Below are 19,088 nucleotides of genomic sequence, written 5' to 3'. Positions count from 1 at the left end.
TCGAGATGGCAGGCATCTTATCCGCATGGCTGTAACGGATCGTGCAGCCACGTCTCGATCCCTGAATCAACAGATGGGGACGTTTGCAAGACAACAACCATGTGCACGAACAGTTCGACGACGTTGGGAGCAGCATGGACTATCAGCTCGGAGACCATGGTTGCGGTTACCCTTGATGCTGCATCACAGACAGGAGCACCTGCGATGGTGTACTCACGAGGAACCTGGGTGCACCAATGGCAAAACGTCATTTTTTCGGATGAATCCAGGTTCTGTTTACAGCATCATGAAGGTCGCATCCGTGTTTTACGACATCGCGGTGAACGCACATTGGAAGCATGTATTCGTCATCGCCATACTGGCGTATCACTCGGCGTGGTGGTATGGGGTGCCATTGGTTACATGTCCCGGTCACCTCTTGTTCACACTGACGGCACTTTGAACAGTGGACGTTACATTTCAGATGTCTTACGACCCGTGGCTCTACCCTTTATTCGATTCCTGCGAAACCGTATATTTCAGCAGGATACTGCACGACCGCATGTTGCAGGTCCTGTACGGGTCTTTCTGGATACGGAAAATGTTCGACTGCTGCCCTGGCCAGCACATTCTCCAGATCGCTCACCAACTGAAAACGTCTGGTCAATGGTGGCCGAGCAACTGGCTCCTTACAATACGCCAATCTCTACGCTTGATGAACTGTGGTATCGTGTTGAAGCTGTATGGGCAGCTGTACCTGCACACGCCATCCAAGCTCTGTGTGACTCAATGCCCAGGCGTATCAAGGCCGTCATTACGGCCAGAGGTGGTTGTTCTGGATACTGATTTCTCAGGATCTATGCATCCAGATTGCGTGAAAATGTAATCACATGTCAGTTCTAGTATAATATATTTGTCGAATGAATACCCGTTTGTCATCTGCATTTCTTCTTGGTGTAGCAACTTTAATGACCGGTAGTGTAATATCACATTGTCTTAAATGTCCAGTGTCTCTACTTTCCCAATGGATGTTCCTTCCTACTAGATATTGTACTGTAGGAAGATAAAACACGCGCAGACTTCGTTCAAAGCTGGAATCATTGATGAAGAAGTATCAACAGCTCCACAGTGATACAGTGACACAGGGACACATTGCGAACAAACATTAGTGGTGCTGTGGCAGTATCTGCGTACCTGTTGACGAACCAGAATGGTTGACGGTCCTCTGGCCAGGCACCGACTTGCGAAGAGATGAACTGTTCAGGCGACTGCGTGGTAGTAGTCGTAGCACCAACACGGTTTTCAAGGCCTTCCTCAGAGTTGGCCGCGGCGAACTGCGGCAGCGGGCCCGGGTACGACCAGCCACCGCCTGCGTAGAACGATTGGTACTGCGACATCGCCGTTCCCACGAGCGTCAGCACCGCCACCAACGCCGCTTTCATCCCCAGCTGTTAGGCAAAAAATTACTGCAAATCGATACGTAAGATGTGTCGTCCACTTCTGATGCCGAGTTTAATCTATGATGAATTCTACGTCAGGAAAACGTCCCGTCAACATCGAGGTCATTAGAGATGGAGGACAAGCTCGGACTTTTTCAGGGATGGGGAAGGCATATCTGGGACGACTCAGAGAAATCACGGGAAATATAAATAAAACCTAAATCTGTATGGCTGGTCAGATCTGAAACGTCGGTCCCCTGAATGCGAGTTCAGTGTGCTAACCACTGCGTCACCTCGCTCGGTGTGTATGATAGAGGATACTCCCCATAATACCACGTATTAAGTTTCTTTCTTATCCATCCACGCATATAACGCAGTAGCTGTGACTACTTAAATGCCTTCGTGTGCGTGCTAATTAGTCTATCTTATGTAATTCTTCAGTTTTTCCAGGCGATATGTTGACATGTTGAATAATCAGATCTTCTGCCGGATGTTCGCGTCGTTCTTGCACTATATTTTGACAGAGTGATTCGCTGTATTCTTCAGGTGGTCCCCTAGCCACCTGAAGAAGACAGTGAGACACGACGTCGAAATATCGTTCTAGAACGACGCGAACAACCGGCAGAGGACCCGATTGTTCAAGGTAGTCTAATCTTATCTTGACCCGGTAGAAGTGATGCGCATGGGGTTTTAATATATTCCTAGATTTCTCATTTAATGTTGGTTGTTAGAGTATCTGAAATAGCCTTTTGCTGGTATCTCTCTTAAAGAGTCTGTCAGTTCAGATTTGTCAACATATTTGTGACACTTTCCGGGGTGTCATACAGCCCTGTGACTAATCGTATTGCCCTCTTAGTATAAGTTCAATATTCTCCGTTATATGTGTTTGATACTGGCCCCACACATCTTAACAATGTTATGGGATGAGTCGCACTGATGATTTGTAAGTAGCCTTCTCTGTAGACTAAAAGCATTTCCTCAATATCCTACCAAAGGGCCTAATCATATTTGTGCAGATTTTTTCAGATAATACTTCATTACAGATAACTGCATCACCCGTAAAATTTCTGAATTCTGAGGTCACTATTAATTGTAACTATCATGTTATTGACATACAACATGAGCAGCAGGGGTTACAACACACGTCCCTTGGGCTTGCCAGAAGTTACTTCTACACCTGTTGATGACTCTCCATTATCTAATCACTCTCAATCAATGCTTCCAATGTAAATCCGTACCAAGAAATCATCAATATAGTCGAAATTTTATTTGATATCGTATATGATCATACTTCCGTTAACAAGTGTGAGGTACTGAGTCAGACCTGACTGCCCTGGCTTTCAGTGCATGTTGGATTTCGCATGACAGCTGTTTTCTAAATCCGTGCTTTCTCGCAAGGAGGAGGTCATTGTGTTCAAGATAGTTCTTGAAATTTGATCTCAGAATATATTCTAACATTCTGCGATAGATGGATGTGAATGAGTTTGCACAATAGTTTTGTGGGTTATATCTGTTACTCTGCTTGTAGACGGGATTATTGTTGATCCTTGCCTTTAATGCGGAATCCGACTGTGTTGCACCGACATTCGTCGAGAAGTTGGGTATTTGTTTCTGTTGTTGCATATTTCATAAATTTATTTAAAAAACCTTGAGAAATAGGACTGTGCAGGTACGTGCAGGAGAAAAAGCTGTTACGATCTGAAAGTCACGCACGTTTCTGTGGATTAGGAAAGGCAGCAAACCAGTGGCGTTTAAGATGAATGATGAATAACATGATAGCTGTTCCACATTACCCGCTTCCTGCTACTATCAATCACATGGTTATTTTAATTGATATGAAACTGCCACTACAAAACCTTCCAGGCACATACAGTATGAAGTGAACGGGATATTTGGAAAATCCGCATAATGTCTCCCTGGGTATGCAGAGAAAACTGGATGGGTAATTGTTTGAACATGAATCCATGTCCAGAGACGTCGTGATTCGGAAATAAGCGTCTGATGTTCAAAAAAGCGACAAGAATTTGCTGTAAATCTGCAAGTTACTGCTTTTGTAACCAGCTAACTAAAGCGGTTACAATGCTCATTGCCATGGAGTGCAACAAAGTGTACAGCGTTCAGGTTTCATATTATTCACTCGTTACGTTTTTTGTCCTAGTCCTCATTCTCTTACATGAATGCGATAGCGGTTTGCTAGTCAGTTGCCTATGTGGTAATTAGCAGATTCACTGTAAATTATTTTTCTCTTTTTCCCACTGTAGACGAGGAAAGAGAAACAGTCTGTTCCATGTTCAAAAATGGTTCGAATGGCTCTGAGCACTATGGGACTCAACTGCTGAGGTCATTAGTCCCCTAGAACTTAGAACTAGTTAAACTTAACTAACCTAAGGACATCACAAACATCCATGCCCGAGGCAGGATTCGAACCTGCGACCGTAGCGGTCTTGCGGTTCCAGACTGCAGCGCCTTTAACCGCACGGCCACTTCGGCCGGCTCTGTTCCATGTGTTTGATGCTATATCGTAGGTACAATAGACCTCCGGACTTGGGTATCTATTAAAATTTCTGTCGTTCCTGCAGCCTCTACACGGAATCTGCGTCAGGAATTTCCGGAAACTTATAATTTGTGAGGCCGAGGTTTTTGCGGCTAATAAATATTCCTGAGGCCCTCCCGATAAATACATGTTGCTGAGGCTATAGGGCATTAGTGCAGTTGGCGCCATCTTGTATACATTGCCTCACAAAAACATGAAGCACCCAAGAGACATGGTCTAATGTCAGTGTAATTACGTACATGTACACACCATCGTCGCATATGTAAATGATCAGAGGTGCGGTTCTCTGTGACAGATAGAACGGCCACCAGAGTGCTTGGTAGGTTAAACAACGGGGGTGAACAACATCAGATGTTGAGTGATCGCTGCGGACACGGAGACAGCGTTATCAGCACCTAACGGAGTTTGAAAGGAGCCTCATTGCGGGTTTTCATTAGGATGGCTGGTCGAATCGTGCAATATCCAGCATTATGAGGCATTCAGACGCGACAGTGGGTCGAATTGGACTGCATGGGAGCGTGAAGACAGGTATACTCGTCGTCAAAGTTCCGGTCGACCATACCCAGCGGCAGCCGAACTCCAGAATAACTACAGTACCACATGCAGATTGCCGTTAACACCTCCTAACAGCTGTGTTTGGCATGGTGACTCGACCGTGGAGTATAGATTGCTGATGAATGACACCGCATTGCGTTCAGCGATGAATCGTGGTTTCCTGCATGACCGTCTTCGGCGACTATGATTGGAACTTGAGGAGACACTTTTGGAGAGGCAGAGCGCGACTGCTCCTGACGTCATGAGGCGGAGAGCCATCAGGTATGCCTTCACGTTATGGTTGGTGGAGATGGATGGAACTCTGAAAGCACAACGGTACCTCATGGACATCCTGTGTGCTCATGCGTTCTCTCTCATGCGACAGTACAGCAGTGCCATTTTTCAACAGAACAATACTCGTTCACTCATGGCACGTGTGTGTCTGCGAGCCGGCCGGAGTGGCCGTGCGGTTCTAGGCGCTACAGTCTGGAACCGAGCGACCGCTACGGTCGCAGGTTCGAATCCTGCCTCGGGCATGGATGTGTGTGATGTCCTTAGGTTAGTTAGGTTTAATTAGTTCTAAGTTCTAGGCGACTGATGACCTCAGAAGTTAAGTCGCATAGTGCTCAGAGACATTTGAACCATTTGTGTCTGCGAACTGTCTACTTGATGAGGTACTCCGGTGACTAGCAAGATCGCCAAATCACTCCCGATAGAAAACGTGTGGGAGCAGCTCCACGATATCTCCATCCAGCATCCTGGGTTTCAGCGATCAGTTACAACAGTTGTACGTCACCTTGCGTTAGAAGAGGATACAACGACTTTATGACAACACTCCCAACTGAATCAGTGTGTACATTGAGGTGAGAAGGTGTGCAACGTCATAATTATAAGTGGGCTCATATTGTCAAATTCTTTGTAAATTTGGCTCAAGTTTGTAATCTCCGAAACGACATAATATCATATGCCTTCTTAAATGGTGAACTTTAATTTCGTTTCCTCTTCCCCTTGTGAGTTCTTCACTTTTTTTTGACACGCAGTATAGTTTATAAAAGAAACTATCTTGCTTACTAATTCCTCTTCGTGAAAAAGTAATACGTGTGAAACTTCCTGGCGTTAAGCAGGACATTTTTACTGAGTGAGGAGGCGCTGTGTAAAGACACTGAGCTTGCATTCGGGAGGATGACGGTGCAAATCCCGGTCTGTCCACACAGGTTTAGGTTTACTATGGTTTCCCTGATTCTCTTAAGGTAGATACCTAGAAGTTTCCTTGAAAAAGGACAGCAGATTTCTTTCCCCGTCGTTCCCCATTCAGCGTGTACTCCATCCATAAAGCCCTTGTTATCGACTGGGCGTTAAACCATAATTCTGATTTTTCCTTCAGGTACTGTTTCGTAGACTCCATTTGAGAATCTGAGCAAAATACACCGATAAGCCAAAACATTATGACCACTGCCCACCGCGACGTTGGATGTCACCTGGTGTCTACGCGGGCACGTGACGCTGTAACAAAAGGATGTAAGAGGAGCAGACACGGACGTGGGATCACCCTAACAAAAATTATGGGCTGCAAACGGCGAAATCCATTGAGCTAAGCGACTTTGACAAAGGGGAAATTCTTACTACACACAACGTGTGAATAAGATCAAGAAAACGGCGAAACTGGTCGAATGTTCACATGCTACTGTCGTATCTACGGAAAGAGGTAGAAAAACAGTGCAATTACCACTAGACACTAAATGGTTGGACGTTGAAGGCTCCTCATAGAACATGGGGTTCGGAGGCTTGTTTGCTCTGTAAATTAGAGCAAATGGTGATCTGGGGCACATCTGCCGAAAGATCACAATGATGGTGCACGCACAAGTGTTTCGGAGCACATCATTCATCGTACATTGTTGAACATGGAACTCCGCAACAGACCACCCCTATGTGTTCACACATTGACTCAACGACATTGTCAATTAAGATTGCAGTGGGCGCGGGACAATAGGGATTCGATCGTCGATCAATGGAAACGTGTCGGTTCTTCGGGTGAACCAAATTTTTGTCGATGGTCGTCTCCGCAAACGCCGTAATCGAGGTGAACGGTGGCTCGAAACGTCCAGCCCGCCACGGACGCAGGCTGGTGGGAGCAGTATTATACTCGTACTTCGAGAGACGTTCTCCTGCGCTTGCATGGGACCTGTGGTAGCAATCTAAAACACTCTGACAGCTGCGAATCACCTGGATCCCTTCTGCTTGATGTCTTCTCCAACGGTGATGTTATCTTCCAGCAGTGTAATTGTCCCTGTCTCGGAACCAGAACAGTGCTACAGTGGTTTGTGAAGCATTATAGAGAACTCATGTTGACGTCTCGGCGACCAAATTCACCTGATGAAAATCCTATGTAACCCACCTGCGTTGGCCGGCCGGATTGGCCGAGCGGTTAAAGGCGCTACAGTCTGGAACCGCACGACCGCTACGGTCGCAGGTTCGAATCCTGCCTCGGGCATGGATGTGTGTGATGTCCTTAGGTTAGTTAGGTTTAAGTAGTTCTAAGTTCTAGGGGACTTATGACCACAGCAGTTGAGTCCCATAGTGCTCAGAGCCATTTGAACCACCTGCGTTGCTATCGCACGCCATCACCGCGTACGCATATCAGCGGCCCGTTATTTACGGGAATTACATGACCTGTGCGTAGGCATCTAATGCCACATACCTCCACACACCTACCAACAAACTGTAGGATTCCTGATACCCAGAATCAATGATGTCTTTCGTTCCAAAGAAGGTCAAACAAGCTATTAAACAGGTGGTCATAATGTTTTGTTCATCAGTGGATATGCATCTTTTTAGTGTGTTATACTCAAGTTTATTCTACGAATTAACAAAAAATTACAGATACAACAATAACTCAGAAAAACATAAAGCAGTCAATACGAAACATATATGTTATTTTAACAGTAGTACTGCACAAAGAAGCAGCATATAAATCAGTGGCTCAACTGCCTCGGTGTGATTTATTAATGATGTGCTTTCGGGTTCCAGTCGAATTGCTGATTTCATCGAAAGTACACCATTAATTTCGAACCATAATTTTAGTATCCAAAATTTTTACTCAAGTGCTGCCAGGGAATACGTGCTTTAAGTTGTCCAGAAGCCGAAATACTACATCATCCAACTCTTAACTGTGAAAGTAATTCCTTCCAAACGGAGTGATTGCGCGTGGAGTGGTATGTCTTTACGTGGAATCACAGATCGGCAGCCGGCCGGAGTGGCCGAGCGGTTAAAGGCGCTACAGTCTGGAACCGCACGACCGCTACGGTCGCAGGTTCGAATCCTGCCTCGGGCATGGATGTGTGTGATGTCCTTAGGTTAGTTAGGTTTAAGTAGTTCTAAGTTCTAGGGGACTTATGACCACAGCAGTTGAGTCCCATAGTGCCCAGACCCATTTGAACCATTTGAACAGATCGGCAAATTATTTGACGCAGAACGATGATAGCGTAATGCGTCACTCACTGGTCCTGTTTTGTGCCCATCACTCTTATGCTGGGGTAAAACTTTATCTTAATTAAGTCTAACAGAAACCTGATTTAATATCTGACCGTCTTCACACTCTCCCACTACGATCACCAGGCGTCAGGCAAATCCTACACTCGACGATGAAGAGAATACAACGACTTATATCCAGATTCCACTTCAGATGTTTTCTTGTCCACTGTGTTCGCCCACGGAGGAGCAAGGGGTTCGTACTATTGTTCGTAATGGAGACCTAGAGGCCAAACGTATTGTGTGGAGATGGTTAGGTACTGTCTGCTTTGACACAGCCCTCCCAATTGCCTCCAAAACGGCAGCGCATCGTGCTGTAGCATTCAACTTGTGATGCCTACGCGAAATGAGTTCTGGTAGCGATCATCAGATGGTGATGCCAGGCAAGCGACCTCAAGGAGGTTGATCTTCAGTTCTTTTTCTCACGATAGCGGTGGAATGCTTGAACGACATATGCCAGTTCGGCAGGCTATGGCTTATGCTGTCACTCTCCTTGTCGTGAAGTGACAGTGCTCTCGCAGTCTAACCTTGATTTGATCCTTTGGAGGGATATTGACAGACGGAACAGTATACTGAATCTGCGCTGCACTGAAAATAAGGGCTTACTTTTACCTCAGTCACTCAGATGGCTCTAACAGTTGTTGGGTTGTTTTTGGGGAGGAGACCAAACAGCGAGGTCATCGGTCTCATCGGATTAGGGAAGGACGGGGAAGGAAGTTGGCCGAGCCCTTTCAAAGGAACTATCCCGGCATTTGCCTGGAGCGATTTAGGGAAATCACGGTCAACCCAAATCAGAATGACCGGGCGTGGGATTGACCCGTCGTCCTCCCGAATGCAGGCTCTAACAGTAATTACTGGTTATCAGAAGAATTTAGAGAAAGATATTTCTGATAAAAGAAAATAAGACGCAAAATATCGGTTATCTCTGTGTAGAATTTAAAAATAAGCATCACGGAAATAAAAATGTGAGACGAAATGTTCTTTCATATTGTGATCATTACTGCTTTCCAAAGAAATGTAAACAAAACACAAAAATATTCGCCGCGCGGGATTAGCCGAGCGGTCTTAGGCGCTGCAGTCATGGACTGTGCGGCTGGTCCCGGCGGAGGTTCGACTCCTCCCTCGGGCATTGGTGTGTGTGTTTGTCCTTAGGATAATTTAGGTTAAGTAGTGTGTAAGCTTAGGGACTGATGACCTTCACAGTTAAGTCCCATAAGATTTCACACACATTAATTTCTTTTTTTTTTTTTTTTTTTGGACAAAAGTATTTGCACTTACTCTTGTGAAAAATGCCTTAACGTGCATTCGTACTGCTGATTTAAGTTTTAGTATTTAAATTCTCGAAATTATTCTGTTGTTCGTAATCATTTAATGTATCACTAATCAATCCATGAATCTTAAAACATGTTTATACAGGGCGAGTCAGGAATAAAGGCACATGCTTTGAGGGGTGATAGTATTGGTGATTTTGAACAAAAACTTCAAATGAAAATTAGCAATTTCTTAACTGTATCCAACATACAGCTGTTTGGAAATAACAGGCGTCAGTCGCATGTCCGTCTTCACCAGCACTCGCACGTGGATACAACCAAAGCGACATTACGCTACATAGTATAGTCTTAACTGACCATTCTAATACACACTTCACTTGCACATGGTGGGGTGACGAGTCCTGTGAGTTTACACGTTATTTACCTCGCAGTGGTTACACCAGTGTACTACACTGGTACAATCAAAGCAGTACGAGTCACTGTAGTGAAAATGCCACAGGTCTTCACAGAGGCAGAGTATGGTGACATGATCATTGTCTACGGGTTTTGCAATAGTAATTCCAGAGCCGCTGTTCGCGAATACGAAAGGCCATTTCCTAATCACGGAGTTCTGGATACGGATATTTAACGGGGTGTTTGACAGATTGCGTGAGCGTGGTACGCTTCCCAGCGTACATGTATCTGAACGTTCCGTCCAACATGAGATATCACTAAAGTTGAGAACATTCTTGAAGTGGTAGAACGCAGTCCAACTACCGGCTACCTGCATCCGTATCATCGGCAGTGTGCAACACCTGCGTGCAGGAGATTATGCCAAACAAAAGGAATTCTGTCAATGGATCATTGCCAATGAACGCTGTATTCCACTAATTCTGTTCACTAACGAGTCAACATCTACCAGCAATGGCATCAATAACACACGCAACTCTCACGTGTGGGCAGATGAAAATATGCACGTCACTGTTGAAACAAATTTTCAACGACGTTATCAAGGGCATGGATGTGTGTGATGTCCTCAGGTTAGTTAGGTTTAAGTAGTTCTAAGTTCTAGGGGACTGATGACCATTGATGTTAAGTCCCATAGTGCTCAGAGCCATTTGACGTTATCCAGTGAAAGTGTAGTTCAGCATTATTGACCACCAGCTCATCCGTCCAGTAGTTTTCGATAACCATGTTAATGGGGTACATTGTCTTGATTTCCTTGAAAATGTGTTCGAGGTAGTTCAGTGGTTAACGAACCTGCCTAGTAACTAGGAGGGTCCAGGTTCGAATACCGGTCTGGTACACATTTCCGCTTGTCGCCAATGATTCCGCATAATGTCCCGCTGCAGCTAGCACCACTGTTCCCTTCCTTTTTCTTTCTTCTCCTCCGTCTTCACTCTGCGTACGGTGACACAGCACCTCACTAAAATATATGCTGGGCGTTCGGTCAGTCGACGTGTAGTCATTTCTTAGCCGTCGAGGTCACCCTGTCTTCCTCCATTAGATTACTGTTTGTGTGGTTGGCGTAAGAGCGAAGTCTAGACGCACAGAGTGGACACAAAGGAGGAACTTCCATTTCGTATTTTACATGCTTGTTCTCAAGTAAACGATCGTAGGAGTGAGATCAGATCAGGAACACAGCAGCTGTCCACAAGAGCTGCAAAATGCATTGCAGTTGACGGCGGACGTTTTAAACATCTTTTTGAAGAAATGTACACAATAAAACAAAACATTAGATCACAATATTTCACTTACTATTATCTGGATTTGTACTGTTCCCCATTTGTTCATTAGTTTCCTCGAAACTCTTAAAGCAGGACATACGTTCGTATAACTTTTTATGTCAGAATCACTAATATTAACACCTCTTAAAGCATGTACCTTTCCCCTTGACTATCCTGTATGGTTTGCTTCATGCGTTTAGACGAGGGCCGTAACAGAAAATAGGACATGTTACAGTGTGAAAGTTTTTATTCGAAATTTTTGTCACTTTCACCTCGTGATATACAGGGTGGACCTGAATTCTAAGGACAAAGTTTCGGAGGATGCTGAAGAATATTTTGGTACAAGGAACACGTGGCCTGCAGTGACCCTTTAATGCGTAATAATGAAATTATGATTTATTCGGTTTGTTACCCAATTTACTTTTGTTTCTGTGAAAACACCCTAACAACAGTGAAAAAGCCTGTAGTATGCAATCACCAGAACGTAAAAGACAGAGTAACCCAACAACTCCTTAGAGATTCGAATGTACTGTGATGTGACTGCCGTCGTAGCCGAACAGTTGAGAATAGGATCGTTAAGTCGCTTCTCGAATGCATTCAGTGACCCAATGCACACGTGCATATCGACCAGCTATTCAGTGGTTCAAATGCTAATGCTGTATATCACTCTTAACCTACAACTAACACCGCCGGGAAAAAAATCTGAGACAGAACCGAGCTGTAATCAGTGCAAGGCTGACGGCGAAGAATAAGTGGGCATTACAGTTGTCAACAAGTACTGTCGGTGAATGGAACAAGTTCGTTTCCGAGCACGACACACAGGGCACTTGCACTGTTGTTCAGATTTTTCAGTGCAATCCAGATAAAAATATAAATGGGGGTAAGAAATAAAATATCAGATGACATGCGACTAATCTATATCGAGACACTGGAGACAATAGGTCCATTACACGAAAAGAGTCAGAAACTATCTAGAAACGAACTCCTAAATTTTTTCTATGATCTTCAGATTCTCCCTGTATTTCCTGTTCCTCCTTAATTTGTGTCACTTGGGAAGAATTAAACAAAGAAAATCTCAATTCCTGCCAGATGTAAATATTGGTACGGTACGTTCGCCTCAACGTATTGACACAAACTTTTATGTACGACACAGATGTGGCATAACATCCATTCATTATTCTAATCACCATCTTAGTTTCTATAAACACGGGTACTGAAAGGCATTGCCATCACGGGGGACAATATCTTCCGCTGAGGTCCTTCCAAAAGGACGAGGTGAGCTGGTTCGACAGCCCTTATTTCATGCTAGAGGAAGTTGCCTAAGTGCTTTTTAGAAGCTGCTTAATTCTGCCATGGAAATTCAGCAACAGTGCCAGCTGTGAATTCAGCGTAGTATTCTTGAAAGATCAGCGAGAGATAGCATAGTAATTTAAACACTGGTGTGGTATTCGAGAGGAGTTATGCTCAAATATCCGACATATTGTCCTAATTTGGGCTACTTGGGCCTTAGCTAGTGGGAGTTTGGTATGATTTATTAATTTGGGCATATCGGATTCATTTTTCAAATGATGTAACGGTTCATCTCTAATGACCCCGACGTGCATATACATAATTAGCTCCACTGTTAGTTCAAATTTTAACATAATAACAGATGTATTCGCTAAAGAATGATAACTAAATATAAGTAAATGTTCGCGCTTTAAAAATAGACAGTCGTGTTGTAGATCCTGTTATAAGCTGAATTTCATTATTACTTCTGATTAACAGCGAGTTCTCCTTAAAATGCAATGAGTTAAAAAAAGTATTTGATAGCAGCATGCGTTCGAATAATTTATTGCTTTCAGATTAAACGTATATTTGTTACAAACAGAAGTGGAAGTGCAGCAAAGACTGTCACAAGGAACTACAGCTGGAGTACCATAAGTTTCGAGCCTAGCATAGATAATGATCAGAATCTGTTACCTTTACTTCTCTACCCTAAATTATTTTCGTCGTCTAGTTCACTTTTCTCGCCATTCTGTTCATTGAAAGAGGCGAAAGATAGTACATATCAGTCTTGAAATTTCCGTCTGAGCTAGTTCTAGCGTTTCACTATTAGTGTTGGAAATTCTCTTCGCCTATATTATATGTTCTTTGTCGTCGGTGAAATGATTTTCCTAACCGATGTTAGGTTTTCTTCAATTCCGTATAAGATATGGGTAGTAGACTCAAAGCAAGGTATCTTTTTAAACGTTACAATCACTTTTCGAGACAAAAGTATAAAGGTAGTTTCAGATATTTGAAGACTTTTGTCAATTTTGTCTGTGAATATTTCCTGTGTCAGACGCAGATATCAGGCACTTGGTCGTTGTATGTTTTAGCACTTATGAATTAAAAATAATATCAGTATCGGAAAATATTTTTATTCATATGATAATCATACTACGCAAAAGTGCAAATAACGGTTTATGAAACTAGTGATGGACGAAATCAGATTTTTTATTCACCAGTGACCAACGATAAAGTGGAAGTATTTGAACCTAGTCTCAGTAATTTCATTGCTATAGGCGTTCGAGATGACGTGTCTGGGCACTGACCTCTGATGGCCGCGTCACAACTACATGTAATCTTCCCAGAATGAGTTTCCCCTCTGCATTGGAGTGTACGCTGATTTGCAACTTCCTAGCAGAATAAATCTGTGTACCGGACCGGGACTCGAATCTGGAACCTGTGCCTTTCGTGGGCAAATGTGCTACCGACTGAACTATTCAAACACGAGTCACTATCCGCTGTCAGAGTGTTGGCAGATCTACAGTTGTGAAATTACATTTAACCTTTCTCGCAAGCATTTGGTTCTGTTGGTATCTCACTGCAGCAGTATACACTTATATATGGGTACCAAAGGCAAATAAAACTAAACTCCTCCAGAACAGGCCATGAAGGCCCAACGGTACCGACCGCTCGCCGTGTCATCCTCAACCCATAGGCGTCACTGGATGCGGATATGGAGGAGCATGTGGTCAGCACACCGCTCTCCCTCTCGTATACCAAAGGCAAATAGATGAAATAAAAAATGTATTTCTTCAACTTAGAAATTTTTTCTTGAGGATTTAAGGCTCCTACTCATAAAGTTTGATGCCTTTTAAAAACTAGTAACTGACTTATTTTAAACTACATAAACAGTGGTTATGATGACACAGCATGTAATATTTGTAGTGAATAAGGAGTTAAGTACTTAGCATTCATATAACTCTGTTGGATCTAATCAGTTGCATTACAAACGGTTTTATGAACTAATGTGGTACTGCAGTATTGGAACGTGACGATGCTTTTTCTTCTTCGTGAGAAACATATCCTGCCCAAACCTCTGTTTCAGGATATGATCTCCTCAGAAATTATAAAACAAAGAACTCGTGGTGTTATTACTGTAAGTGGAATATAATTATTAAGATACTTCTATCGAGAACATTGCCACTGAAAATTCCACGGAGAAAGGAACGTGTCGGAAATACATACGTTTTGTTGGCTAAAGCCTCTTCGGCTACTCAGAAGGAAGCAATGAAGGAAGGAAGGAAGATTAGAGTTTAACGTCCCGTTGACAGCGAGGTCATTACAGACGGAAAAAAATTTGGAAATTTGTGGTAAGGTCTTATGGGACCAAACTGCTGAGGTCATCGGTCCCTAAGCTTACACACTACTTAATCTACCTTAAACTAATTTACGCTAAGGACAAGACACACACCCAAACCCGAGGGAGGACTCGAACTTCCGACGGGTGGAGCCGCAAGGACCGTGGCAAGGCGCCTTAGAGACGGAAGACTGGCTTCTGTTATGAAGGGATGGGAAAGGAAATCGAGCGTGCCCTTTTCAAAGGAACCATCCCAGCACAGCCCTGGAACAATTTAGAAAGCCTAAATCTGGATTCCCAGACGGTAGAGCTACTCCGATTATGTGGCTAAGGTAGCGAAGTGACTGAATTTTATGTATCTATGTAATTAATTTATTCACTTTTTATTCAACTAGGCATGATACTCTCTCTTGTATCGACTGGGCGAAATCAAGGAAAGTCCAAATAAGGATGGCTGTATCGGATCGAAAAAGTTTATCTTCATTAAGTGACCTGTGTTCGAACTTTCTACTGCATTTTAATGACTTACAATTGTAATAACCCATTAATCAAGCCAAATTACATTTCTTGAAAAGAAATGGACTTAGGTTAATACTCCAAGAAAAAGGAAACGTTCGACGGAGAAAATCCTTCAGCTTGATTGTGAAAACGTGTGGTGTGTCACTCATGGTCTTCAGTTTTTGTGGAAGCCTATTGAAAAGTGCAACACCTGTGTACGAACAGTAGTCAAGGATTTACTCGCACATAAAGATCATTATTGTGTCTGGAATGCTGCTATCACTTTTAAACAAGTTCAATTGCGTAATAATCCTCAGCTTATCACATAGAGACCTACTTAAACGCCGTTGATTATTTCAATATATGATCCAGGTCGCTCGCTTTTTGGCTAAAACGTATTCTTTCTGCCTGGACGGACTGTCCCCAAAATATTATCACATATGAACTCAAGGAATGGAAATGTGTGAAGTAAACGTGTCTCACTGAATCAGTGGTACTGGTAGTGGACTATAGACCATAAAGTAAAGGTAGTTGCATGTAGCTTCTATGGAAGATCCCGCATAGGTGTCTTCCACTAAACCTTATAATTTGTTCAAACCTCGAAAACTGGTGCCTCTCTTTCCCACGGAAGAGTTGAAAATCAGCACGAACAGGATTGTATGTTAGAAATTGAATAAAATGTATTTTATTGCAGTTAAGAGTGTGAAACGAAAGTTGTGTCTCTTTAAGTCATGATTTTGTTTTATTAATGAGTTCTTCATCGCATCTGTAACAACTATGTTTATATTAGTCGCAAAAAAAGAAAAAGAAAAAAAACTGACAGTTATCTGTACAACAGAAGAAACCCAGTAATGCAAACTTCTGCTTCCTATTGCTTAGACTGAGATTCAAGCCTTATAAATACCGTAGTTTCGCAGTTTTGGTCCACAGTGTCAATAAAGTTGTTACTATCATTATTGGGACATTCAGTGTTATTGTGGAGTAAAAGCATATATCCAATGACGACAGTTTTTATTCAATATGGTTGTCTGTGTACTGCAAGAAGGAATGTAGCTGCCTGCAAACTAAGCAGCCAACACAGATCGAACGGTGTATCTGTCTATATGTGGCCCGAGAAATATGCGACTGCTCTATTGCAAAATACCTTTCACTCAGTTTGTGACGATACATGTGACAATGATATAGGCCTATAGTTGTCAACAGTATCCTTTCCCTTTTACTATGTAGAATCCCCTCTGGGAAAATACTAACATGGAAAGACGTGATGCATGAGTGACTAAGGACATTGCCAAAGTGTAGTGCACAAATCTTCAATATCCTACTTGGTATATGACTGTACCCACTTGAATATAACACTTCATCGGCTTAATTATTGACTCAGTTCGCCTTGTATTAAGGTCTAGCTGCCTCATCTCTTGTTGTTCTCTCGAAAAAGCAATCTGTAACACATCTATGTGACTTGTGTTGAGCAAAAAGTTTTGAATCAGTTTACCCAAAATAGATAATAAATGATCCTTCAAGAACTCAGTAATGCCAACAACGTCTTTATTCTCCCATTTCACCACACTGACAGCTGAAACTTTCGCCTGCGTCTTTGGCACTGACGTCACTACACTCCATATTTTTCTTTTTTAATTTTATGCTGAGATTTACGTATCCTCCTTGTGAAACATATAATCATAGGCTCTCTTGCAAAATTTCTTGATATCTTGCAGGATTTCATGTAACCAGCTACTGCAAGTAGATATTAATTGTGCCACTAACTCTGATAGACTTACTGCTTATTTATACAAGAGATCCTGATGGTCTGTATTTTCCAAACTGTCTGCTTGCCACTACTTGCCACAACTGGGGTTTTGTATTTTGTACTTTAGTGGTAAGTAGCTTTCGTAAATTTAAGAAGAGTCAATATGAATGCATTGTGTTTATTATTCTAAGTGTTTACATTATACACTTCCTGCCACCGACAGTGCTTCAACAACTGAATAAGTTATTGTATGGCAAGTATGTTGATGGCTCTAAATTTCTTGCATATCTGTGTGCTCCTCAGTTGTTTCGTAATACAGCTTCATTGCCTGAGATCTCATTACTAAACATTTACACACTTGAACTATTTAATATGGTGACATTAATTAAAATGCTATATACTGCTGTATATTAGTTTTCCTGTGTTCTTACTGCAAAAGTCAGAGTCGAAAGTATAGTACGAGACATTCTACTTCCATATTGTCTATAAGTTCAGCACTGAAGTTCTTATGTAGTATGAAACTAGTGTTTACATTGTATAAAAGTTAAAACAGTCTCCAGTTTGCTTAGAAAAATCCTTAAGTTAGCACTGGAAAAGGGCTCTCACCCTCGAATTAGGGTATGGTGTATTTTTAATATTTTATATTTTGAAAGACAGAGGTGACTTGTAAGCAGCCATAAAAAAGATCCTTTTACGGCACTGTTACAGACTTGTGTAATAATGACTTTTAATCGTTTTCTTGAAAGAAAAGCACCTGATTACACTACGTTTTTCTCATTGCATGCGAACTAGTGTGAAGAGGGGGGGGGGGGGGAGGGGAGGGGGCGACCACACTTGCACACGGGTGTATGCAACCTTGGCACTGGACAATCTGCAAATAACTAAATTTTTGAAATGTGTACCTGTAAATCGAAACATTACCACCCAGCAACCTGTGCGAATAGAAGGTTATCTTCGGCATAAATGGCAGGACCTTCCAACCATACAGAACAGCTGGATAGGTAATTGGATACAGTGTATCGTACAAGGAGAGTCACACTATTTCTTCGCTCTGAAGATGATGTCGCCATTTATTTTGCTAAAATATCTGCAGTATTATGTAAGGTACTTATTTTTAACCACTGCGTGATTTTTTGATTAAGTTCACTTGACATAAGCAGATACTTCTTAGTCAAGTTCACTGATATAAATATCTAATTGTCTTCCCCAACACAAGGGGAATCTAAACGTGTATGTCCCCAGTCCCACCCACTTGACTCTGACTAATAATGGCACCTATTTACAAGTAGGCCATGCCTCATACCATCCGTCCCTCCCTTCCTCCGACAGCCTATTCAATTTGAATTTCAGATGATCATCCTCTTGTTTATTTTGGATTGCGAAAAGTCGTTTGCTCCTTCCATTTCCACACTTCTTAAGAAAAAGTCAACTCATGACGTCTAAGGAGTGTATTAAGACTGATCTGCCATGAAGTCTGAAATGACGAGGCTGGAAGTCAATGTGATCCATTTTTAATACGATAGTCGTAGTAGCCAGGCTTGGAGATTGTGGAGTTAGACGTTGGAAGAATCTCTGTCAATGCATAAACACGAAGTAAGTCCATACCAAATATAATAAGCAAGGCTGGGCAGCTTACCATTTCGACAGCGGCGTCACAGACTGAACTGAAGACAGGAGCACTGGTTCCGCGCATATAGCTTCCAGCACAGCCTACTGACGTCATAGCGGTACTTCCCGGCGAATCAGCGGTTGCGGCTTCCTGCGGAGAAAGGGACGGCGCCCGAAAATCCTGATCTTCTACTGCGCTGGTTGCCTCCGCCGGGTGACCTCTGCCGCGAACAGTTTTTCCTGGTTATGCAACGCGAAAAGCAGTTGTCATTGCCAGACCAACGACCTGATCTTTAATAGAGTGAGTAACTAGAGATATAAAAAATAACGCTGTTGTCAGTCCATAGGTAGACTTACACACCAGTAGATATTGTACCTTTCGATATGATACATTTCTGCTGTCACCCTCCTAAAACAATGCAGGGTGATTCCGTGATGATGTTGCCGACTTTCAGCGACGATGGAGAAGGGTAAATGTATCAATTTGAGATAAAGGATACCGATCCGGAAGCGACCGAGTAAAAAGTTATAATCGAAAACCGTTCTGATACCCCTGACAGTGGAATACATGTCCCGGTACTGTTGTTGCCAAGGCTGTAGAGTAGGCAGCTTTCAGA

The 19,088-nt window shown here is 42.8% G+C and overlaps 1 protein-coding gene across 1 annotated transcript in view; it reads right to left on the bottom strand.

Annotated features, from left to right (window-relative positions):
* The window catches only part of LOC124722097 (activating signal cointegrator 1 complex subunit 2 homolog), a 32,034-nt gene extending 13,420 nt beyond the window's left edge, over nucleotides 1-18,614 (bottom strand). Inside the window, exons 1-2 of the mRNA XM_047247295.1 lie at nucleotides 18,500-18,614; nucleotides 1,174-1,427 (exon numbers count right to left, since the gene is read on the bottom strand). Of these exons, the coding sequence (XP_047103251.1) occupies nucleotides 1,174-1,427; nucleotides 18,500-18,586 (341 nt within the window). The 5' untranslated portion in view covers nucleotides 18,587-18,614. The remainder of the gene's footprint in view (nucleotides 1-1,173; nucleotides 1,428-18,499) is intronic.
* Between the last annotated feature and the right edge of the window lie 474 nt (nucleotides 18,615-19,088).

This window comes from Schistocerca piceifrons, chromosome X (genome assembly GCF_021461385.2).
Source record: "Schistocerca piceifrons isolate TAMUIC-IGC-003096 chromosome X, iqSchPice1.1, whole genome shotgun sequence".
In the NCBI taxonomy this organism is placed as follows: Eukaryota; Metazoa; Arthropoda; class Insecta; order Orthoptera; family Acrididae; genus Schistocerca; species Schistocerca piceifrons.
The sequence above is the reverse complement of the archived record's forward strand: the minus strand, read 5'-3'. Positions and strand labels throughout refer to the sequence as shown.